Below are 24,207 nucleotides of genomic sequence, written 5' to 3'. Positions count from 1 at the left end.
CCCTGAACCCCAAACTAGGAGGTGGATTTGGTCCTGACCACAGTGGGAAGCCAGTGAAGTTTTCAGAGCAAAGCTGGCTGTGATGAGGTGTCTTCAGGAAGTTAACTTTGGCCATGAGTGGAGCGGTCTCGGCTGGATCCCATCTGAGGCAGTGAGAGCATGTGGGGTTGAGGACCAGACCCTGGACCTCCTGCCCTCATCATCCTCCATCAAAGTCCTACCTGCTGACGCTGAACTGAGCTTTCCTAGGGTCCACCCCCAGCAACCAACCCCTCTTGACTCCCTCCTGCTGACCTCCCCTTCATGCCCACCAGTGGGGAGACAGGAGAGCCACAGCATTCTGGGAGAAATTCCCCCTAGAAACCTCTGCCTGGACCCAGATTCCCAGAAGCCTTTGCGTGGGGCTGGAAGTGTGTCATATCCCCATATCCCCTTCCCATGCAGGGCCCTAGGCTCCCCACATAATGACTTTGCCAGGAGTCTCATCCCTCGGATACTGTCTGGTTGCCCCAGGCCTAGACCCTGCCACCTCCCAGCCTCCTGCCTATCGTGCTGCTGTCGGAGCAAGGATGGCCTCTCCTAGCAGGAAAGATCGAGGCTTTGCCCCGCCTCGGACTGGCACTCATGGCCTTCTGCCATCTGGCCCCAGGTGGTCTCATCTTCCACTGTCCCCTCCTTCTGTGGCCCCGTTGCCTACTGAGTGAGGCCGTGGGTCCTCCCACTAGGCTTCCATTCAGGCCCTTCTTCCCACTTGACATCCGCTCCCTCATCAACTGCACCTAACACAGCGCATGGCACGTGGCCACCTATTGAGCCAATGTATACATGAACTGAGACAAATGCAGGGGCCATTCCCGCTGGCCAGCTCCGTGGCCCCCATCCCGCTGGCCCAGTGCCCAGGAGAGCTCTTTTCCATCTCCAGCAGGCCACCTGCCCTTGTCTCACAGTCACCCTTTGTCAGGTCTCCGCTCCCAAGGGCATCTTATCTTCCTAAACAGGTTGTAATCTCCCCGAGTCACGGACCCGCTTGCTCTTGCCAACCTGGAGTGAACAAGCCCTTTAGCTGAGAGGACAGAGGCAGCAGTGAGGGATCCACAGTTCACACGCCGCCTGGCCCAGGGCTGCAGCCCTGCCTGGCTCCCTCCTGCCAGGGCCTGAAGGGTACTTCAGCTCCCTGCCCTCAGCAACACCCCCCTGCAGCCAACCTCTGACCCCATCACCTGCCTCTCCCCTTCAATCCTCTGCTCTGGGCTCCTCCATCCTGTCCCCCGCAGATGCTTCTGTGACAGAAATGTCCTCTCCCGACCCCCTTCTCTTCCTGCCGGAAGCTCTTCCCCAAAACCTCTGCAGGAATCTTCCTCTGGAAGAACGTCACCTCCTCCAAAGCTATGCTCGCAGCGCCCTGTGTTGCTCTGTGTGGCCCTTACAGCCCTGAACCTGTCGTGGGGCCCCTCCCCTCCGTCTATCCTGAGCTCCTTGAGAGCAGTGTCTGGTCTCAACCAAGAGGGAACTGGGGCTCTGAGAGGGGCAGTGACTTGCTCAAGGTCACACAGGCAAGGGGAGGCCAGACTGGAAGAGCCAGGTGGGCTTGGCTCCGGAAGCCCACGTACCTACAGCCCCCAGGGCTGCCAGGTCTCCACCCAAGCTGTGAAAGGCATGACTCACTGGCCAGCTGACAAAGCTGGACATCCTGCTTGTGTGTGGGCATCCAGCCTGGACAGTGTGGGCACTGTCCCAATGGGGCCCGAAGTGCAGGGCCAGAGAAAGCGGAGCTCGAACCCAGAACACAGGAAACGCAGCCGGAGCTTAGGTGTGTTTATTCCTGTACAAATCATTACAAAACCAAGTCTAGGGTAGTCGACGGCCCCCACCCCTTGCCCCAGTGTGCAATGGCTCCACCTGACTCGACCCATTGCACAGCCTCCTCCAGTCTTCTCTTCAAGACTCCAGAAGAGCAGGGATTAAACCCACCCCACTGAAGTCCAGCAATAAAGTGCCTGATGGAGAGAGTGGGGACAGAACACAGGCAACAGCTCCCAGCCCCCTAGGGCCTTCCCAGGCCCAGTCGGGGGAGACCCTTGGACTACTCCAGCAGCTGCAGACAAAGGGGCTGCAGGGAACCTCAGTTGGGCTGGGATCCCCCCTCTCTCAGCCCCAAGGGCTCCTCCAACAGGTGGAAAACCTCACTGCTGGATGGCAGAAAAGGGGGCCTGGCTCTTTAAGGGCCACGCTAATGGCAGCTGGGCGGAAAGGCTAGGAAAACAGCTGAAGGCTTGTCCCTTCTTTTCAGAGTTCCCCAAAGCCTGGGAGAGTTTGCGCAAAAACATCCTCAAGTTTCCAGGAGGAGGTGGGGAAGGGAACCCCAGACCCTCAGAGAGCTGAACCCTCTGGCAAGGGGTGGTGGCTGGTGGGGTCCAATCTTGACGGAGGACAGACCCAAGGTGGTCGTTGGAGGAGGTGGGAGGGTTCTCAGACTCTAGAACCTGACACAGGCAGAAGGATGCCCAGAGAGCGGGCAAGGGGTCTGTCCAAGGCCACTCACGGCAGAGCCAAGACCCGGACACCTGCCTCCCACGCCTGGAACCCCCCGAATCCCACAGATGCCCCTGCCTGGGCTCCAGACAGCTGCCACCACCACACTACCTCTTTCTGGCTCTGGGGAGTGAGGGGACGACACGAGCTCCCACCTCCTTGGGACAGGACCCCACTGCCCCAACCAATAGGAAGTGATTTAGAGTCTGTCCTGAGACTCTGAACCAAGGCCTCATGGGAAACGACACGACATTAGCCTTGGATTACTCAGAAATACCCTGATTGACTATGCTCAGACCCTGACTGGACAAGAAATACCCTCGACACCCGATTAACCACATAGAAGCCCAAATCCCTGATTGGCCAAGAGATACCCCCAGGCCCTGATCGGCTGGAGATTATATCCTCTTCAAGGCCGGAATGGCCAGAAGACACTCTGACCAGCCTTGATTAGCCAGACGATGGCCCTTGGTCGAGCGGCTGGGCGGAGACCCACTTCTCCTGTGTCCCTTGTGAGAGTCCCACAGGCAGGGTGGCCTAGGTCCAGGAGGGGTGGGAGAAGGTGATTCCGTACAGCTGGGCCCAGGATGAGAAGACCCTCTTTTCCGTGATGAAGCGGTGGTGGTTGCCCTTGCGGCTGTGCTCATTCTGGATGTAGGTGACACACTCGTCCGGCCCCTTGGGCTCATAGTAGTGGTAGGGCATGCGCTGCAGGCGGGGCCGCTGGCTGGGGCAGAGCAGATGGGGCCATAAGGGCAAGGTGGGCACCAGCAGGACCCTGCCCTTTCCAGCCCCTGACCTGCTATAGGGCCTCAGTGGGGGAAATCCCTGCCCCTCCCTGGGCCTCAGTTTCCCCATCTGTGAAATGGGTGTAGGATGGACTAGGTATGTGACTCTCAAACTTTCTTTTTCCTTTTTTTTTTTTTTAAATGCAGTGGAAACTTTTCCTTTTCCCAAGAGGGTGGCAATATGGGGTAGTGGTAAGGACTGTGGGCTCTGGAGCCTGGCCCCCACCCCTTACTGTTCGTGGGAACTGAGGCCACTCACAAAACGTCCTGCTCAGTTTTTCTATCTATGAAATGGGAAGAATAGTGCACTTATCCCTTAGGGTCACTATAAGGAGTAAATGAGATAATAAAAAGCCATGCTTGGTACACGGTCAGCACTTGGTAAAAAACAGCTGTCACCTGCTGGGCTTTTCATATAGTAATAATGAAAATAGTTATTATTAATACACAAATTCTGGACTCTGGCTAAGCTTGGGATTGAGGCTCCTGGGGTAGCTCTAAAGAGCCTAGATCTTGGCAGAGCAGTTTGAATACTATAAAATAGAGGCCCTTGAAGGCACCCCAGCCAAGTTTCTGGGACCCCAGCTCCACCCTGCAGCCAATGGCTGGGCATCGCCCTGGGGGTGCTCACCTGCAGTAGTCGGGGGGGACCATGCCATAGACGTGCACATGGTCACACAACTCCACCGCAATCACCATGGTGAACCAGCCTGTGCTCAACCACGAGTGGGACTTTTCCCTGGGGACAGAGAGGGGTCACGATGAGGGGGCATGCAGGCAGGGAGGAAGGGTCAACCCACACAGGGTTTTCCAGAACTCCTCCCACCCACTCATGGGGCCTTCCCCCCACTTCAGTCACCCCCTGTCCAACCCTGCTGTGGCAGCACAGGCAAGCTGGCAGAGGGCAAGCTGTCTGGACAGAGATGAGGGGTGTGGGGTCTGCTCCTTTGAGGGGAGGAATAGGAACACAGCATGCTGGGAATTAACTCCTGGGGAGACTGGTCACACCTGGGCAGGCTGGGAGTAACCATGATCACAGAGCATGGTAAGTAGAAGCAGTTATGTACATGTTAGGAGAAAACTCCTAAGGGGAGACTAAACAGAGAAGGTGATGCCGGAAGTGACCACAAGTTCAGAGCAAGGCATGGAAAAAGTAACCAAGAACCTCAGGCTGTGTGCCCACTACAGCAGTCACTAGCCACGTGCGGGCACACGTGAACACTTGACATGTGGTTAAGACGTGCAATCAGTGTAAAATACACACTTGATTCCTTAGATAGTATGAAAAGAAGAATGTAGAATATGTCACTGATCATTTTGAACTGAAAATATTTTGGATATATTTGATTGAGCGTGGTTCTTTGAAAGTTTAAAAGAAAATAAACCTCTCACAAGACTGACAAAGAAGGGAGAAAAGACACAAATTACCAATATCAAGAATAAAAAAAGAGGATATCATCAGAGACCCTGAAGACATTAAAAGAATAATAAGAAAACCGCAAAAAAAGACATACATGAATTTGACAATTTAGATGAAATGGGCCAATTCCTTGAAAACCACAAACTACCAAAACTCACTCAAGGTGAAATAGATAACCTGAATATCCTATAACTCTTAAAGAAATTGAATTCATAGTTTAAAATCTTCTGAAAAAGAACTCTCCAGGCCAACAGTTTCACTGGTGAATTCTACCAAACATTTAAAGAAGAAATAAAACCAATTCTATACAATCTCTTCCAGAAAATAGAAGAGAAAATATTTCCCAATTCACTTTCTGAGGCCAACACTACCATGATACCAAAACCAGGCAAAGACAGTACAAAATAAACTACAGACCAGTATCTCTCATAAACATAGATACAAAAATCTCAACAAAATACTGCAAATCATGTCTAGCAATATATAAAAAGAATAAGACACCCACAACCAAGTGGAGTTTATTCCAGAAATGCAAAGCTGATTCAACATACAAAAATCAATCAATATAATCCATCAGATTAATAATCTTAAGAAAAACCATGTGAGACAATTCTCCAGCCTGTGGAAGGAAAACCACATTAACAGAAAGACAGACAAAATGAAAAGGCAGAGGACTTTGTACCAGATGAAGGAACAAGATAAAATCCCAGAAAAACACCTAAATGAAGTGGAGATAGGCAACCTTCCAGCAAAAGAATTCAGAATAATGGTAGTGAAGATGATCCACTACCTCGGAAAAAGAATGGAGGCAAAGATCGAAAAGATGCAAGAAACGTTTAACAAAGACCTAGAAGAATTAAAGAACGAACACCTAGAAGAATTAAAGAACAAACAAACAGAGATGAACAATACAATAACTGAAATGAAAAATACACTAGAAGGAATCAATAGCAGAATAACTGAGGTGGAAGAATAGATAAGTGACCTGGAAGACAGAATGGTGGAATTCACTGCCACGGAACAGAATAAAGAAAAAAGAAGGAAAAGAAATGAAGACAGCCTAAGAGACCCCTGGGACAACATTAAACGCAACAACATTTGCATTATAGGGGTCCCAGAAGAAGAGAGAGAGAAAGGACCCAAGAAAATATTTGAAGAGATTATAATCAAAAACTTCCTTAACATGGGAAAGGAAATAGCCACCCAAGTCCAGGAAGCGCAGGGAGTCCCATACAGGATAAACCCAAGGAGCAACACGCTGAGACACATAGCAATCAAACTGACAAAAATTAAAGACAAAGAAAAATTATTGAAAGCAACAAGGGAAAAATGACAACATACAAGGGAACTCCCATAAGGTTAACAGCTGATTTCTCATCAGAAACTATACAAGCCAGAAGGGGTTGGCACGATATATTTAAAGTGATGAAAGGGAAGAACCTACAACCAAGATTACTCTACCCAGCAAGGATCTCATTCAGATTCGATGGAGAAATCAAAAGCTTTACAGACAAGCAAAAGCTAAGAGAATTCAGCACCACCAAACCAGCTGTACAACAAATGCTAAAGGAACTTCTCTAAGTGGAAAACACAAGAGAAGAAAAGGACCTACAAAAACAAACCCATAACAATTAAGAAAATGGTAATAGGAACATACATATCGATAATTACCTTAGACGTGAATGGATTAAATGTTCCAACCAAAAGACACAGGCTCGCTGAATGGATACAAAAACAAGACCCATACATATACTGTCTACAAGAGACCCACTTCAGACCTAGGGACACATACAGACTGAAAGTGAGGGGATGAAAAAAGATATTCCATGCAAATGGAAATCAAATGAAAGCTGGAGTAGCAATACTAATATCAGATAAAATAGACATTAAAATAAAGAATGTTACAAGAGACAAGGAAGACACTACATAATGATCAAGGGATCAATCCAAGAAGAAGATATAATAATTATAAATATATATGCACCCAACATAGGAGCACCTCAATACATAAGGCAACTGCTAACAGCTATAAAAGAGGAAATCGACAGTAACACAATAATAGTGGGGGACTTTAACACCTCACTTACACCAATGGACAGATTATCCAAAATGAAAATAAATAAGGAAACAGAAGCATTAAATGACACAATAGACCAGATAGATTTAATTGCTATTTATAGGACATTCCAACCAAAAACAACAGATTACACTTTCTTCTCAAGTGCCCATGGAAGATTCTCCAGGATAAATCACATCTTGGGTCACAAATCAAGCCTCAGTAAATTTAAGAAAATTGAAATCATATCAAGCATCTTTTCTAACCACAACGCTATGAGATTAGAAATCAATTACAGGGAAAATAAACGTAAAAAACACAAACACATGGAGGCTAAACAATATGTTATTAAATAACCAAGAGATCGCTGAAGAAATCAAAGTGGAAATCAAAAAATACCTAGAGACAAATTACAATGAAAACATGACGATCGAAAACCTATGGGATGCAGCAAAAGCAGTTCTAAGAGGGAAGTTTATAATGATACAAGCCTACCTCAAGAAACAAGAAAAACCTCAAATAAACAATCCAAACTTACACCTAAAGGAACTAGAGAAAGAACAAACAAAACCCAAAGTTAGTAGAAGGAAAGAAATAATAAAGAGCAGAGCAGAAATAAATGAAACAGAAACAAGGAAAACAGTAGCAAAGATCAATAAAACTAAAAGCTGGTTCTCTGAGAGGATAAACAAAATTGATAAACCTTCAGCCAGACTCATCAAGAAAAAGAGGCAGAGGACTCAAATCAATAAAATTAGAAATGAAAAAGGAGAAGTTACAACAGACAACGCAGAAATACAAGGCATCCTAAAAGACTACTACAAGCAACTCTGTGCTAATGAAATGGACAACCTGGAAGAAATGGACAAATACTTAGAAATGCACAACCTGCCAAGACTGAATCGGGAAGAAATAGAAAATACGAACAGACCAATCACAAGTAATGAAATTGAAACTGTGATTAAAAATCTTCCAACAAACAAAAGTTCGGGACCAGATGGCTTCACAGGTGAATTCTATCAAACATTTACAGGAGAGCTAACACCCATCCTTCTCAAAGTCTTCCAAAATACTGCAGAGGAAGGAACACTCCCAAACTCATTCTATGAGGCCACCATCACCCTGATACCAAAACCAGACAAAGATGCTACAAAAAAAGGAAATTACAGGGCTTCCCTGGTGGCGCAGTGGTTGAGAGGCCGCCTGCCGATGCAGGGGACACGGGTTCGTGCCCGGTCCGGGAAGATCCCACATGCGGCGGAGCGGCTGGGCCCATGAGCCATGGCCGATGAGCCTGCGCGTGTGCTCCGCGGCGGGAGAGGCCATAACAGTGAGAGGCCTGCCTACCGCAAAAAAAAAAAAAAAAAAAAAAAAAAAGGAAATTACAGACCAATATCACTGACGAATATATGTGCAAAAATCCTCAACAAAATACTAGCAAACAGAATCCAACGACACATTAAAAGGATCATACACCATGATCAAGTGGGATCTATCCCAGGGATGCAAGGATTCTTCAATATACGCAAATCAATGTGATACACCATATTAACAAATTGAAGAATAAAAACCATATGATCAGCTAAATAGATGCAGAAAAAGCTTTTGACAAAATTCAACACCCATTTACGATAAAAACTCTCCAGAAGGTGGGCATAGAAGGAATCTACCTCAACATAATAAAGGCCATAGATGACAAACCCACAGCAAACATCATCCTCAATGGTGAAAAACTGAAAGCATTTCTTCTAAGATCAAGAACGAGACAAGGATGTCCACTCTCACCACTATTATTCAACATAGTTTTGGAAGTCCTAGCCACGGCAATCAGAGAAGAAAAAGAAATAAAAGGAATACAAATTGGAAAAGAAGTAAAACTGTCACTGTTTGCAGATGACATGATACTATACATAGAGAATCCTAAAAATGCCACCAGAAATCTACTAGAGCTAATCAATGAATTTGGTAAAGTTGTAGGATACAAAATTAGTGCACAGAAATCTCTTGCATTCCTATACATTAACAACAAAAGATCAGAAAGAGAAGTTAAGGAAACAATCCCATTCACCATTGCAACAAAAAGAATAAATACTAGGAATAAACCTGCCTAAGGAGGTAAAAGACCTGTACTCAGAAAACTATAAGACTCTGATGAAAGAAATCAGAGATAATACAAACAGATGGAGAGATATACCATGTTCTTGGATTGGAAGAATCAATATTGTGAAAATGACTATACTACCCAAAGCAATCTACAGATTCAATGCAATCCCTATCAAATTACCAGTGGCATTTTTTACTGAACTAGAACAAAAAAATCTTAAAATTTGTACGGAGACACAAAAGACCCCGAATAGCCAAAGCAGTCTTGAGGGAAAAAAACGGAGCTAGAGGAATCAGACTCCCTGACTTCAGACTATACTACAAAGCTACAGTAATCCAGACAATATGGCACTGGCACAAAACAAGAAATATAGATCAGTGGAACAGGATAGAAAGCTCAGAGATAAACCCACGCACATATGGTCACCTTATCTTTGATAAAGGAGGCAAGGATATACAATGGAGAAAAGACAGCCTCTTCAATAAGTGGTGCTGGGAAAACTGGACAGCTACATGTAAAAGAATGAAATTAGAACACTACCTAACACCACACACAAAAATAAACTCAAAATGGATTAGAGACCTAAATGTAAGACCGGACACTATAAAACTCTTAGAAGAAAACATAGGAAGAACACTTTTTGTCATAAATCACAGCAAGATCTTTTTTGATCCACCTCCTAGAGTAATGGAAATAAAAACAAAAATAAACAAATGGGACCTAATGAAATGTAAAAGCTTTTGCAAAGCAAATGAAACTACAATCAAGATGAAAAGACAACCCTCAGAATGGGAGAAAATATTTGCAAACGAATCAACAGACAAAGGATTAATCTCCAAAGTATATAAACAGCTCATGCAGCTCAATATTAAAAAACAAACAACCCCATCAAAAAATGGGCAGAAGACCTAAATAGACATTTCTCCAAAGAAGACATACAGATGGCCAAGAAGCACATGAAAAGCTGTTCAACATCACTAATTATTAGAGAAATGCAAATCAAAACTACAATGAGGTATCACCTCACACCAGTTAGAACGGGCATCATCAGAAAATCTACAAACAACAAATGCTGAAGAGGGTGTGGAGAAAAGGGAACCCTCTTGCACTGTTGGTGGGAATATAAATTGATACAGCCACTATGGGGAACGGTATGGAGGTTCCTTAAAAAACTAAAAATAGAATTACCATATGACCCAGCAACCCCACTACTGGGCATATACCCAGAGAAAACCATAATTCAAAAAGACACATGCACCCCAATGTTCATAGCAACACTATTTACAATAGCCAGGTCATGGAAGCAACCTAAATGCTCATCAACAGACAAATGGATAAAGAAGATGTGGTATGTATATACAATAGAATATTACTCAGCCATATAAAGGAACGAAATTGGGTCATTTGTAGAGATGTGCATGGATCTAGAGACTGTCATACAGAGTGAAGTAAGTCAGACAGAGAAAAACAAATATCGTATATTAATGCATATATGTAGAACCTAGAAAAATGGTACAGATGAACCAGTTTGCAGGGCAGAAATAGAGACACAGATGTAGAGAACAAACATATGGACACCAAAGGGGGAAAGTGGCAGGGGTGGTGGGATGAACTGGGAGATTGGGATTGACATATATACACTAATATGTATAAAATATGTAACTAATAAGAACCTGCTGTATAAAAAATAAAATTCAAAAAGAAAAACCATAAAATACCAATTGATGCAGAAAAACATTTGATAAATTCAATATCCAGGAATGATTAAAAAAAACTCTTAGCAAACCAGTGAGAGAAGGGAACTTCCTCAACCTAATAACTTCCTCAACCCATAGCTTCAAAAACCTACAGCCAACATCACATTCAATGACGAAAGACTGAACACTCTCGCCCTAAGCCTGAAACCAAGGCAAGGATGTCTACTCTCACCACTTCCAATACAATTCAATGTTATATTGAAAGTACTAGCCAGTGCAACAAGGCAAGAAAAAGAAATGAGGCATGTAGATTGGAAAGGAAAAAATAATTGTCCTTATTTGCATGTCCTTACATCATGATCATTTGCACAGAAAATCCCAAAGAATCTACAAAAGTCTCCCAGAACCAATAAGTAAGTTTAGTAGGATTACAGGATATAAGGTCAACACACAAAAATCTATCATATTTCTATATACTAGCAATGAATGGGAAACCAAAAAAAAAATTTTTTAATGCTATTTACAGTATCTCCAAAAATTTTTAAATATTTAGATATAAATCAAACAAAATATTTACAGCATCTATATGTTGGACATATTGAGTTAAGTAAAAATAGATTGAATTTAATTTCACCTGTTTCTTTTTACTTTTTAAATGTGGCTACTATAAAAATTTTAATTACGTGTGTGGCTTGCATGATGTTTCTATTGGATAGCACTGGCTTAGCTTTTCTAGGGAGATTAGTCAGAGAAGGGCATACTGAGGGTGATGTAGCCTTAGAATAGAGCATGCTGAGAACAACAGTGTGCTTAAAGTTAAGATGTGCTGGGTACGGTCAACACTTTCCATGAGGCATGCTATGGGGCAGCTCTCCTAGAAAGATGCTAGGAGTGACTGTGCAACCTTAGAGTAGAGCATGCTGGGAGCCCTAGTCTCTCAGAGCCATTCACGCATCCCGGGGGAGACGAGGCCATGCAGAGCGTGTTGGAAATGACTCATGCTAAGAGCTGGACATGAAGCCAACTCCTCTAGGAAACCTGACCACAAGGTGGCAAGAAGTGACCACACCCTCACAGCAGTGCATGCTGGGAGCAACAGGTCCTCTGGGCGGAGCGTGCTGAGAGGGAGTACAGGACTGGCCAGAGGGAGCGGGCAGGAGGTTGGTACCTGTCCTTGCCTGTCTCACTCCGGAAGAGGTCATCAAACTGGCGCATGCGGCCAAGAGAGACGGCGTAAGCCTCCATATTGGGGAACACCAGGCCTGCCCGCTGGATGACACGCACGAGGCTGCCCTGGGGCTTCTGCATCTTGTTTGGGGGACCCCAGAAGATGAACACGGTTTCAGGGGTCCGGTTGACGAACTCCTGGGGCCTCCGCAGCACACGGAATACGCTGGAATGGGCCACTACGCGGAAGGTGGTCTTGTTGCCCACATCGGCTGAGTAGCCCGTGGTGGGTGCGTCATTCATGCGGATTGTGCACTCGGCCCGCTCGATCTCAGGGCCCAGCTTGGTGCCCAGCAGGTGGCTGGAGCTGGTGACAATCACACACTGGTGGCACCGGGAGGGCAGAGTCTGGGGGGGTAAGGAAAGCCAACACGGTTATGACCACTCAGTGCCAGGCACTGTGCTCCGTACATCCAGGCCTCCAGGAAGCAGGAATTACGATGTTCATTTTACAGACAGGGAGACTGAGGCCCACTCATGCAACATTCAACAAATCTTTATAGCAAGCTGGCTAATGGCCAAGTACAAGGGACAGAACAATGAACAAAAGAGACCCCACTCCTGGCTTCAAGAAGCTCACGGTTGGGGAGACACGGTGTACAAGTAAATGATAAAATAATGCCAGGTGGTAAGTTAAACACGCTGGGAAGGAAATAAAATAGGGGCAGGGGATCAAGAGTGGCAGGAGTGAGAGCTGCCCTAGAAAAGTCACCTGGGGAGGCCTTTCTGAGCTGACACCTGAAGGATGAAAAGGAACCAGGCAGGGGAAAGTATTCAAGCAGGAGAAACAGCAAGACCAGAGGCTCTGATGTGGGATGACCATGGTGTGTTGAGAAGCAAAAGAAGGCTGCTCGTGGGGGCAGAGTTAAGGAACAAAAGAACAGAACAGCCATGCAGGGATGTCCCCAAAGTCATACAGCAGAGGAGTGCAGGGCTAGGATTTGAACCCAGGTCTATATGGCCACAGAACCCCAGGACCAACACACTGTATGCCAAAGACCCCGAGAGATTTATGAGGGTTTTAGTGAGGGAGGAGAGAGAGGTAGGCAGGGCCTGGGGAGACCTCCTCCTAGAAGATGGAGTCCATGCTTGAGGCCAATAATTTTCTCCCTGACCCCAGGGAAAACATTAGGGCTCAGAGGACCACAGGGTGAACTCCAGAAACACAACCTGAGTTTCATGGTTACCCAAGGCCAACAGAAGCCCCAGAATGACTGTTGGCCTCTTGACACAGCTGTAGCTCATCAGGCATTGGGGCAATACCCTGGGGCTCCTCCCCTCCCTTGCTGTGTGGCCTTGGGCAAGTGACTTCACCTCTCTGAGCCTCACAAGGGAGATAATGCTAACCTCACCGGGCTGGTATGAGGATTACTGCTGATCACAGTGTTCAGTGCACAGCAGGCAACTGACAATGGGCAGCCATTACTGTTACTGTTGTTGTGTTGTCAAGTACCCTAGTGTCCTACTCCGAAAGCCTATGTAGACTCCCACACAGAGACAGAGATCAGTGAAAACCAGAGACTTTTCCAAAGGGATTCTGACTCAGGAGATGATAGGATATTAGCACTAAGGGTGGGACCTTGGAGAAAACTGAGGCCCAGAGAGAGACATGGTACTTGTCTGAGGTCACACGGCCAACAAGGGGCTGAAGGCACTGGACTCTTGGGATTCACCCTTTCCTTTAGGAGGGATGGTGGAAGCAGAGAGAAGAGGTGGAGGAGAAGAAGGAGGTGGGAGCAGCGATGGTGGGCAATGGGGAGGATTAGTCTCCAGGCAGCTCCCAGGGAGCTTCCCAAAGCAGCTGCCCTACCTTGTTGCCAAGAATGGGGATGTAGCCATCGGTGATGCTCCACTTCTTGAGGTTGACGGGCCGGCGGGTACGGCCCCGCAGGGAGCCATAATGAAAGACTTCATTGGCACTGTTGGAGGTGTAGAGGATGAGGATGGTGATGAGGGCAAAAAGGATCACGAACACCGCTGAGCGCTGCTCCTGGAGAGGGGAGAGGCCAGTGAGGGCCCAGCTGCCCGGCAGGCTCCTTGCCACCTACCATGCCTGCTGATTCCTGCTCTTTATTCCAGACCAGTTCAGGCACTACCTCCCCCAGGAAGGCCTCCCCCAGCCCCCTGAGCACCGCCTATCACAGCACCAATCACGCTGCATTCAAAGAGCCGTCCCCCTCAATTAAACCATGAGTTCTGAGGGCTGGGACTGAGTCAGCTTTGATCCCCACTGTATCTCAGCTCCTAGGGCTGGGCCCAGAGCACAGAAGGTTCTCAGGGTTTGCTGGATGAGATTGGAAGTGTGGGTCAGAAGGATCCTTCCAGTTGCAGCTGGAAGGATGCTTGGAGACAGGTGGGACATTCCAACGAGAGGGTCTAGGTCTTCCCCCAAACAGTAACTCTTTATAAATGTTTACCATTCATTTAAACCTGAAGGGAAAGGATCTGGTCAGGAATCAGGATGCATGGGTAGTCAGTACACCAACATATGGCAAAGGGCAGGAAAGTGATATCCGAAGTGTCCACTGGTATTTATTTGCCTGGGGTCTGCAAGGCTAGGTGGGACCCGGGAGTCCTGGCTTCTTGTGCTGAGCCCCCTGGGCTGGTTATTAATGTACTGCTTCTCAGCTTCAGGTTTACTCTTTTTGCCTGCTCTGTGAAAACGGATCTGGGCCCTTTACAGGTTTTTCCTTGCCAGCGAACTGCATAATAAACTTTGTCAGTAGAGGGCGCCGGAGAGACATGTCAGGAGGAAGGGAGTTTGCTTCCTGGTTCTGGGGGCCTTGGGCCTGGCGCTGGTAAACTTGCTTCTACATTGTGCATGGCTTCTCCCAGTGGCCAGCAGCTTCCTCCAGCATCCAGCCTCAGGCAGTTTTGAAGCAGAGTGCCTCTGATTCCTGCTGCGACCACAGCTTCTCCAGAGTTGCGCTCACGTGGCACACTCGACACCCAAAAAATGTAAGCTTCCCCTCCCCGGAGCAGTTTTATCTGATGCTTGAAGTGTCTCTTGGGAGTTATCTCCTGTGAACAGCCTTCCCTGTAGCCTAGCAGGTGGATTTATGACAACTTCCACAGCACAGCCCCACAGTGAGTTCTCTGCCACCCAGTGGGCCAGAGCTGTGCCCTCTCCAGCCCAGCAAGGCCTGGGTCTCAACCCTGGGTGTGGTAGCAGCTCCTTTTTTTTTTTTTTTTTTTTGGCCGTGCCACACGGCTTTCAGGATCTTAGTTCCCCAACCAGAGATCGAACCTGGGTCCCAGAAGTGGAAGCACCAAGTCCTAACGACTGGAAATTCCCAGTAGCTGCTCCTTATACCTGCTACCCCTGTATTCTGTAGAGTTCTAATCCCCTGTTACTCCAATGCACAATTAAAATTAGTAATTCTTTATATTAAACTTTCTCTATTCAAATTACTGAGTGGTTTCTCTTTCTGGATTGGACCCAGACACACTCAGATCACCCCACCCCCAACCCCCAGGTTCTGCCAAAGCTGTAGTGCAGCTAGGAAAGGGGTGTGCAGGGCCAGGCACATAGTAGGTGCTCAGGAAAGCATAAATGAATGGATCATGGGGAACCCTGAAACCCTCAGAGTGATGCTCATAATATCATGTCACTTTTGACTCTGACCACTGCCCCCTCTCCCAACCTCCCATTCACCTTCACTCCCCACCCCCACCCCCTGCACAGCACTCCACAGTCACCTTCTCAGCCAGCCCTTTACCACAGATGGACCAGTCAAGTCTAGGAGGAGAGAGGTGGACCTGGGCCCAGAGAGAGACAGGAGCTTGCCCAGGCCACACAGATCAGTGGCCACAGCAGGGCTCACACCAGGGTCTCCCAGGCATCAGCAGCTTCTCGGCAGGGAAGAGAGACTTGTAGCGCCTGGGTCTGAGGCAGGTCCAAAGGAGCCCATTTCACGGAGGGAAATAAGAAGCTGAGATGGGGACAAGAAATGAAGGGGGACTTACTTTGTTGCTACTCATCTCTCTCCGGCGTCTGCTGAGGGGCAGGGGCCAGCGCCCTGCAGGTGGTCCAGGGGGCAGGGGTGTGGGATCACACCTGCAAGCCACAGAAAGAGTTATGGCCCGGGTGCCTTCCCCCAAGTCCAGCTGGTCCTAGGCTACACCCTCCCCACCCCTGCCAGCCCTCCTACCCACCCATGACTTCAAGGCTCAGGGCTGTACCCATTTTGCAGGTGGAGACACTGAGGCCCAGAAACGGCAGAAACCGGCCTGATGTCATACAGCCAGGTGGTGGCAGAGCCCTGCCTCTGTCTCTGCCCGTGCACTCTCCCACTCTGCTCGAAGGCAGCTGGCAGGCCTAAAACTGGCTCCCTTGCTGGGGGGGCCTGCCCCCCACCCAGCAGGAGCCCCATTCACACGCCTACTCTAAACCCTGTCTTATGTTCCTGAGGCCTGGGAATAACATTCCTTGTAGGTCCCCAAACTCCTCTAAACTCATACCCTTCCAGGTCTTGCATAAACTGGCCCCTCTGACTAGGACACCCTCCACAATGTTGTTCGTGCCCACTCATCCTCCCAGCCTGAGGTGGGCCAGGAATGTGCCCTGCGTGCCACCTCCCCGCTGAGAGCTCTCTGAGGTCGCAGCTGGCACAGGGCCTCACATTCTCTGCTGTGTCTCCAGAGCCCTGGAGATGGGTGCAGGAGGACTGCTGGATGACTTCATTCTTATCTTTTTTTTCCCCTTTGACTTTGTTCATTAATAAGATCTTGGGGGTTAAGGGCTCAGACTCATCCGTCCAATGGTTATAATCACAGCCCCACCCTGGGGCGCAGTGGGGTCCGGGACCATACAAGCTCAGCTCTGCTCCACACTCCCCAACGCCCCCCGCCCATCCACGCAGGACGCAGCTTCTCTGCAGATCTCAATTTCCCCACCTGTCAAAAGTGAGTAAATACTTGTGTCCAGCCACCTCCAGCCGATTCGGGGCCAGAAGGCACTAAGGGAAGGAGAGTGAGCAGAGAGAGAAACTGGGGCCCAGGAGCTTCCCAGCTCCGTCCTTCCCTCCAGGGGCCTCCCATCTCCCGCCACTATCTCCGCCCCCTGACCTAGCAGCTGTTTACTCCTACACCGCCACCAGGAATAGCCAGAGAACCCCAAGCTAAAGGAGGTGCCCCCACGCCGCTCCTGATTGGTTGGGTCTTAACTCCGCCCACCACCCAACCCCGCCCCCTCTGCTCGGGAGCCCCCTCCTCCCAAACCCAGCTTCAGATTTCTCCGCAGCCAGCCTTCGCAGCCAGCCTTCAAAGCCATGCAGGGAGGCCCCTAGGACTCTCATCCGGACTCTCACAGGGTCCAGTCCCTGCGGCACAGATCAGGAAACTGCGGCTCATCAGAAGGGAAGAGCGGCTTGTTCTTAGATTCATAGCCCATTAAGGCAAAAGTCATCCAGATCCCTGGGTAGTCCCCATCTACCCTGACGCCTCTAGCATTCCAGCTGCCTCTCTGAGCTGAGCCTCCCCTCTCACTACCCTTTCCTTCGGATGCCCCAAGCTCCAGACACACTAGAGCACTCCAGTTCCCAGGCCCACCCCCCACTTTCCCACCTTTGCCTGAGCAGTGCCCTCAGCCAGGACCACTGTCCCCCTGGTCAGGCCCGTCACAATCCTGCTCTGAGAAGACCATGGTCAGTACAGCATCTCATGTTCAAGTGCGAATCCCGGTTCCACCACTTACTGGCTGAGGGGCCTCGGGCAAGCCATGTGACCTCTCTGAGCCTCAGTTTCCTCATCTGTGAAATGGAATAATAAGAGTAGGTAACTCACAATGTTGTTAGGAGGATTCAAGCAGATGTGGCAACGGGAGCACAGGATTTGAAAGTGCTTGATCAGTGCCAGCAGCTGTTAGTTTTGTGGTTATTCATTGTTCAAGGCCTGCCTCTCCACGAGCTTGCCAGAGAAACACTCCCCTGCCCTCTGATGCATGGCCCAGCAACTTCCCTCTAATATCAATAAATGCGGAGCCCTTGCTAAGCATCACCCACTCACTGAATCTTCCTGGCAATTCTGCACAGCAGGGGCTCTTATCCCCATTTCACAGATGAGGAGACTGAGGTTCAGAGAGGCAAAGTGCCTTGCAGAGCTGTCCAGAGCCTGCTGGGGTGCCTTATTTCCATGCTCGTTTCCAGGGAGCAGCCCAGGGCTGAGCCTGACTGGATCTCTCTCAAGGATCCCCCAGGGCTGGAATTGACCAGAGGCCACTGAGTGCGTTCCCAGCACCTGGCCCAGCACCGGAGAGCAGGACTGTTGGGAGCGACTTGCTCAGGCTAGGGAGGTAGCAGCCCAGAGCTCTGCGCCAGGATCGTGGACTCAGCCCCATGGTGGGCCGAGCCGGAGGGCTGAAACCGTGAGCTCAGGCTATGGGGCCACACCCTGCCCTCTGTCTGGGGGCTTTGCTTCTCCCAGCTCGGGGAGTCCTCCTGCAGGCTCGGGACGCCCCCACGAGCCGCGTGGGAGGAGAGCTCCCGGGAGAAGGGGGAGGGGGGCTCCTAATTCCAAATAGGGGGCGCCGAAACCGTGGGTGCACCTAGGAGGGGGACGACTCACCCTCTGCGCCCCGCTTGCGCTGAACCCCCCAACTCCAGCACTCCGGGGGGTACGGAGCTCTAGCCTCAGCTGGGAAGAGAAGGGAGGCAGGACGGCGGCAGGGTCCCCGAGCTCTAATGGGGTAGTCAGCGGCAGGAGGCCCCGCTAACACCGCGACAGCCCTTGGGCGCGGGGACCGGGATCTCCAGGCGCGGTTGCCAAGAGTGAGTGGGTCTAGGGGAGCCCCAGGGGCCCCAATATCAATCTCCATCCCCAGCGGCTCCTGACGGCCCCACCACCACCAGGGGCGCAGGCAGCGCCCCCCTCCCGCTGCCCGCCCCCGCGCGGCGCCAGCTCACCTCCCCCGGGGAGCGCCCGGCTCCCCGCGACCCCCGAGCCCCCTCACATGGCGCCGGGAGCCAAGAGCCAGGGTCCGCGCCACTCTGGCCGCCCAGGCCCCGCCGCAGCCCAGGCCCGCCGGGTCCTAGCGCCGCCGCTCGCCGCTCTCCGGTTCAGGCCTGGGAGGCGGGCGGAGCCTTCGGGGGCCGCGGGTGGCCCCGCCCCTGGGCGGTGCAGGCGGGGATGGGTGAGGGGCGGACGAGCCCCGGCCCGGGGCACGTGAGCGCCTCGCTTACTCCTCTGGGCAGCCTGTAGTGACAACGACAATAACAACAGTCTTCCGGAGAACATTTAGTGTGGGTCAGGCCCACTTCTACCTCGCTTTATTGTTACCTCGACGGGGATGGGGAAACTGAGTCCTAGAGCACACTGCGCTTGGAATCAGCTGAGTTTCTCCCTGGGCATCCCTACCTCGGGCCTCCAGAGCCCTGCACCCAGTAGTCACCCTGGGTGAACTCAGGGATCCACTCTTGGATTCAAGTTCGACCCAGCCGTCTGCTAGCTGTGCGGCCTTGGCACTTACTTACACTTCCCCTGCTTCCTGGAAATAGGGAGAACAACCTCACAGGGTGTTGTTAGGATTAAAACTGTTACATTACTTCTTATAATAATCGTGGTATTCATTACATCATTTTATGCGATAGTGAAAAATAACTTAAGTAGCCTGGACACCTGGTTAAATGAACAAAGACACAGCCCCGCTAAAATGAATGATGCAGGTCAATAGGCACCGACAGGAAGAGATGTCCAGGATATTTACAGGATATGTAATAAGTGAAGAAAGCGAGTTTTTAAAATGTACCTTTATAATCACTTTGGAAAACAAAGTTGGAAATTTTTGCATTCTGCTCCTAGGTATATACCCTGGAGAAATTCTTGCAAATGTATGTAACAAAGCCCATAGCAGCAATGCTTGAAATAATACAAAACTGGAAACAACTCATATAGCTATCAAGGAGAATGGAATTTTTAAATTACATTATGATACGTTCACATGGTGAAATATTATATAGCGGGGGTGGGGGGGAATGACATGGATGAATCTTACAGACATGAGGAGTGAAAAAGCCAGGTCCTGGAAGACAAATGAAACTACACAATATACTGTTTAAGCATACAGCAGGCAGTAGGCCGCCTGTCATAGGACAGGAGATAGTTTTGCCTATCAGACTGATTAAAGTTTTAAAAGCAAAAGTCAAGAGTACAGCAGTCTCTGTGGGGAGGGGTGAGGGAGAGGAGAAGAAAGGCAGGGGTGTACAAGTTATAATAACGAAGGTCTGGTCTTTAAGTGGGACATGTGTTCAAGAGGTTCATTATATGTGTTTTATTTTTACAAGTATAATGCATGCTGTCATTCGGGTGTAACACAGTTTTTTTTTTTTTTGTTTTTTTTTTGCGGTACGCGGGCCTCTCACTGTTGTGGCCTCTCCCGTTGTGGACGCGCAGGCTCAACAGCCATGACTCACGGGCCCAGCCGCTCCGCAGCATGTGGAATCCTCCCGGACCAGGGCACGAACCCGTGTCCCCTGCTTCGGCAGGTGGACTCCCAACCACTGCGCCACCAGGGAAGCCCTAACACAGTATTTTAAAAGGTGAGAAAAAGAAGAAAAATCAAATGAAAATAGATACTTTTGCCTATCATAGTGATTAAAGTGTCAACAGTGGTTATTTTTCAAATGATAAGATTATGGGCTGCTGTCTTCTTTTGGCTTAACTGTATTTTCCAAAATTTTTGAGATAATGGTCAATGTTTTTATATTTAAAAATTTATTTTTAATATAAAAAATGAACTGCATGTATAACATGATTCCTTTTTTTTATACAACTATCTATGCATATATGTTTGTAAATGCACACAAAAGGCTTCTGGAAGAATCCACTCAGGACTACTGGCAGTAGTTTCCCCTGGAGAGTGGCTGTGGGGAGAGTGGGGTAGGTGCTATTTTCACTTTCTGCTTCATAAAATTCCAGGTGGTTTGCATTGGACTAATTTGGAAAGTTAATACCATTTTGTTTTTAATTTAAACAAAAGTCAGGGGGCCCCCAAGGTCCAGACTCCAGGCCAAGGAGGCACTGCCCACCAGGCAGTGCGGGGGGAGTGCAAACAGCCAGGGGTGCATGCAAGGCTTCCTGCCCCCCTGGTGTCCACCTCCATCCGCTTCCTGAGCCTCAGCCCCATCCTCACCCCAGCCCTCCTCGGCGCCTGACCCACCCTGCTGGCCATGGGACAGAAAACCATGGAGCAGGAGGCCAGGCAGTCAGGCAGGACACCTGATGAACGGAACTGCTGGGAGCTCAGAGAGCAGGAGCCCCTTCCTTGAGGTCACAGGCAGGGTAGAGGCGAGGGGTGGAGGCACCCAATCCACCCCTCGCCCTTCTCCCAGCTCCAGGCCAATGACCTAGACTCCGGAAATAAAAGGGTGCCACAGCCCAGCTCCTGGACCAAATCCGGACCTGGAGCTCCCCCGTCAGGCCTGCTGTGTCTCTGGGGCCAGGCTTGCTCCAGGAGGCTCTGCTCTAGGGCTAGCTTCCCTTTCCTGGGCCCCAAGAACAAGGGGACTTCCATGGCGGTCCAGTGGTTAAGACTCTGCACTTCCACTGCAGGGGGCACAGGTCTGATCCCTGGTCGGGGAACTAAGATCCTCCATGCCTCGCGGCATGGCCAAAATAATAACAACAGCAACAACAAGGATACGAAAACCCATACAGCTCCATGTGTGTCGGGTGCTTTCTCCTGTGCTAATAAGCACTTTGCAAACATACCTCGCTGAATCCTTAAAATAACCTATGGGCACTGCTGTTACTCCCACTTTCCAGAGGGAGAAAGTGAGGCACAGAGAGCACAGAGGTGCCCGAGCTGGGATTCCAGCAGACCTGTCTGCTGAATAACCACAAGCCTTTCTGCCCCCTGGAAGCCCCAGGCCGGCCTCACAGGCACGCCAGGGCCTTCATGGACGGCAGGTTGCGGTCAATCCTGGCGCTGCTCCCCGACCCCGCCTGCAGCTGCGCAGCCGGTCCCCCACCCCGGAGTCGCTCCCCCATAGTCTGATGGAGGTGGCCTATGCTTCAGCCCTTCCTGCCCCAGGATGGGGGTCCAGGGTGTGACTCTCTCCTTCTCACCCCTTAGCAATCTTTGCACTGTTAGGATTCTTCCCTTCCATGGGATACTGGAAAAAGCCCTCAGAGGCCTCTGGGCAGTGGGTCTGGAACCAGGAAGTACCTGTTTCTTCTCAGACAGAGGCTGGAGTGGTCAGGCTGGCCCAGGTGACGCTGGACATGGGTGCCCACCAGTTCCTAGGAGAACCAAGGTTCCTGTCCTCTCCTGGCTAGATGAGTTCCTGACCTGGCCCGAAGTTCCTTCTCAGGAGAGGCTCCTTAAGATACCTCCAGGCTATGAGACTCACCCAGCTTCCCCTCTGTCCTCAGGAGGAAGTAGGGGGCGTCCCCAGCAGGCCTGCTGAGGAGACAAAGGAGCCTGGGTGTGACAGGAAAACAGAGGCCCAACGAGGGGCTGCACGCCAAGGTGCCCCCCAACCCTGACACACTCCTCAGGGCTGGGAGGAGGCTCCTGTCCCCCAACTCACCTCCCGGAAGCTGCAGGAACTGCAGTGGCAGAGATGGGGGTCCAGAGAGCTGTCAGCAGGCCCAGATCCAGTCACCAGTCATCTTCGTCTGCCTGGAGGAAGTAGCTCGTGGATCGTCCCTGCCGGGTCACCACCCCAGAAGGACAATATCTGGGCCAACACAGAAATAAACATCCCACCCACCCAAGGACAGGGCCAAGACAGAGGTGCCTCTGCGCACTACGCCCCAAGGGCTGGGCTAGCATCTCCCAGGCAATGGATCAGGAGGAGGAGGCAACCTGCTGGGAGGGGGTGGAGTTGGAGTCCTAGCAAACCCAGCAGACCCTGGGCCTTGCAGACAGAGGATGACGTGGTGAGCAGACACAGCTGATAGGAGTGGGAAGTCTTCCTGCCCAACCACCACCACCGAGGAGGGCAGGGCTGGCTGAGCAAGGGTGACCCCATTGAAGATGATGGCTCCCACATGTCAAGGGCCAGCCCTGGGGACAGGCATTTTACGGATGCCATCTCTCCCAGTTTGTACCATCCCATGAGGTAGGGACTACTTTAGTACCTTTTACACACGAGGGAGGCACTAACCTGCCAGGGTCCCGCGGCAGGAAGTAGAGCCAGAACGAGGCCAGGTCTGACTCCAGAGCCCTCCCTCTGGGCCCGGAAGTTCCCCCACCAGCCCCTCTGCCTGCCAGGTTACATTCCCCCCTTACCTCTGCCCAACGCCTACTCACAAACACTTGCCAGCTGCCGGGCCAGCAGCTGTGGCTCAGCTGCCAGCCTGCTCCCTCCCACAGGCGTGCTCCCTGCCCCCCAGCCCGGGGGGGCATGCCTGCAGAGGCTTCTGGGCACACCTGGCACCCAGTAGGGGGAGGCAGAGCACAAAAGGCAGGTGGGCCAGGTGCCAGGTCTCCAGTCTCTCCTGAGAAGGCTGGGGGTGGGAGAGGGACTGTCCTGGGTCACCCAGACTCCCTGGCACAGATGGCTACATGATTTGTGAGGTCTAGTGCAAAATGAAAAGGCGCAGCCCCTTGTTAAAAAAAAAAAACAAAAAACAATTTCAAGTGGCAACAGCAGAACATTGAGCTAAGCGTGGTGCCCCGGGGCAGTTTCTGCACAGGTCACCAGCCAATGAAGGGGCCAAGCCCCGGAGCTGGAAGCTAGAACCCTAGGCTCCATCCCAGCTGACAGCCTGGGGTCCCGGCCCTCCATTAGTCTCCTGGTGTCCAGAAGAGGAGGGAGGGAGGGAGGAAGTTAGGAGGGAAGAAGGAAGGAGGGGGGTGAAGCCTCCGTGGGCTTTTTCCAGCCCCCTGGTGCAGGGCCCAGACGCTCAGGTGCAGCTCTCAGACCTTGGATTGCACCCTGGCTCAGCCAAGCAGCTTCATCTCACCTGTAAAATGGGCTATAACTCTAACCCACCCCAGCGTGGCTGTACACCCTTGCTACCTGTTCACTGGTGGATGTGCTTTTCCACTTTACAGGTGACCAAACTGATACTCAGAGAAGGAAAGCCCCAAGCCTGCCCTCCTTCCTTTCTAGCAGTGTAACCAACCCCAGAGTTAACTGGGAATTTAACTGGCAAGGCCAGTGAAATCTGACCCTGGACCAGGAAGGCAACATGATATGGAAGAATTTCCTCCCACCCTGACTCTCCTCCCACTGGGTACAGGGTGGGGATCCCATGGAAGCCTCTGAGCTGGGGTGTTCCCTGGGTCAAGTGCAGTCATGGGGTCAGACTCCCTGACCTGGTGGGGAAGCGGGTAGGTTCCTGGGGAGGAAACATGCAGGCACATTAAATGGCCAGAAGCCCAGCCGGCTGTAGGTCTGCCCTCAAGACAACAGGTCATGGCATTGTGGTGGCAAGAG

The 24,207-nt window shown here is 50.4% G+C and overlaps 1 protein-coding gene across 18 annotated transcripts; it reads right to left on the bottom strand.

Annotated features, from left to right (window-relative positions):
* Positions 1-1,800: 1,800 nt before the first annotated feature.
* Positions 1,801-24,094, bottom strand: ST6GALNAC6 (ST6 N-acetylgalactosaminide alpha-2,6-sialyltransferase 6). 18 transcript variants are annotated; one of them, XM_032634714.1, is made up of 8 exons: positions 22,351-24,094; positions 22,171-22,223; positions 17,520-17,574; positions 15,791-15,881; positions 13,635-13,814; positions 11,766-12,172; positions 3,952-4,059; positions 1,801-3,259 (listed from the first exon to the last, which is right to left on the bottom strand). In XM_032634714.1, exons 3-8 carry the CDS (start codon positions 17,543-17,545, stop codon positions 3,070-3,072), a joined length of 1,002 nt encoding a protein of 333 aa, XP_032490605.1. In that variant the 5' UTR covers positions 17,546-17,574; positions 22,171-22,223; positions 22,351-24,094; the 3' UTR covers positions 1,801-3,069. The 18 variants fall into 18 exon arrangements, with proteins under 18 accessions (XP_032490605.1, XP_032490598.1, XP_032490604.1 ...); XM_032634707.1 differs by having other exon boundaries at positions 1,801-3,255; positions 17,390-17,574; positions 18,727-24,094; XM_032634713.1 differs by having other exon boundaries at positions 18,727-24,094.
* Positions 24,095-24,207: the final 113 nt, after the last annotated feature.

This window comes from Phocoena sinus, chromosome 6 (assembly GCF_008692025.1).
Source record: "Phocoena sinus isolate mPhoSin1 chromosome 6, mPhoSin1.pri, whole genome shotgun sequence".
NCBI classification, from domain to species: domain Eukaryota; kingdom Metazoa; phylum Chordata; class Mammalia; order Artiodactyla; family Phocoenidae; genus Phocoena; species Phocoena sinus.
Note: the sequence above shows the minus strand (reverse complement) of the source record. Positions and strands in the feature narration are given on the sequence as shown.

Bases quoted from the DNA above. Each gene is read 5' to 3' on its own strand.
- ST6GALNAC6 (XM_032634700.1), bottom strand. From the start codon at position 18,638: ATGGAGATTGATATTGGGGCCCCTGGGGCTCCCCTAGACCCACTCACT. The intron at 13,815-15,790 runs GTAAGTCCCCCT...TCCCCTCTCCAG, and splicing joins GAGAGATGAGTAGCAACAAA to GAGCAGCGCTCAGCGGTGTT. The intron at 3,256-3,951 runs GTGAGCACCCCC...TGCCCCAGCCAG, and splicing joins GTCCCCCCCGACTACTGCAG to CGGCCCCGCCTGCAGCGCAT.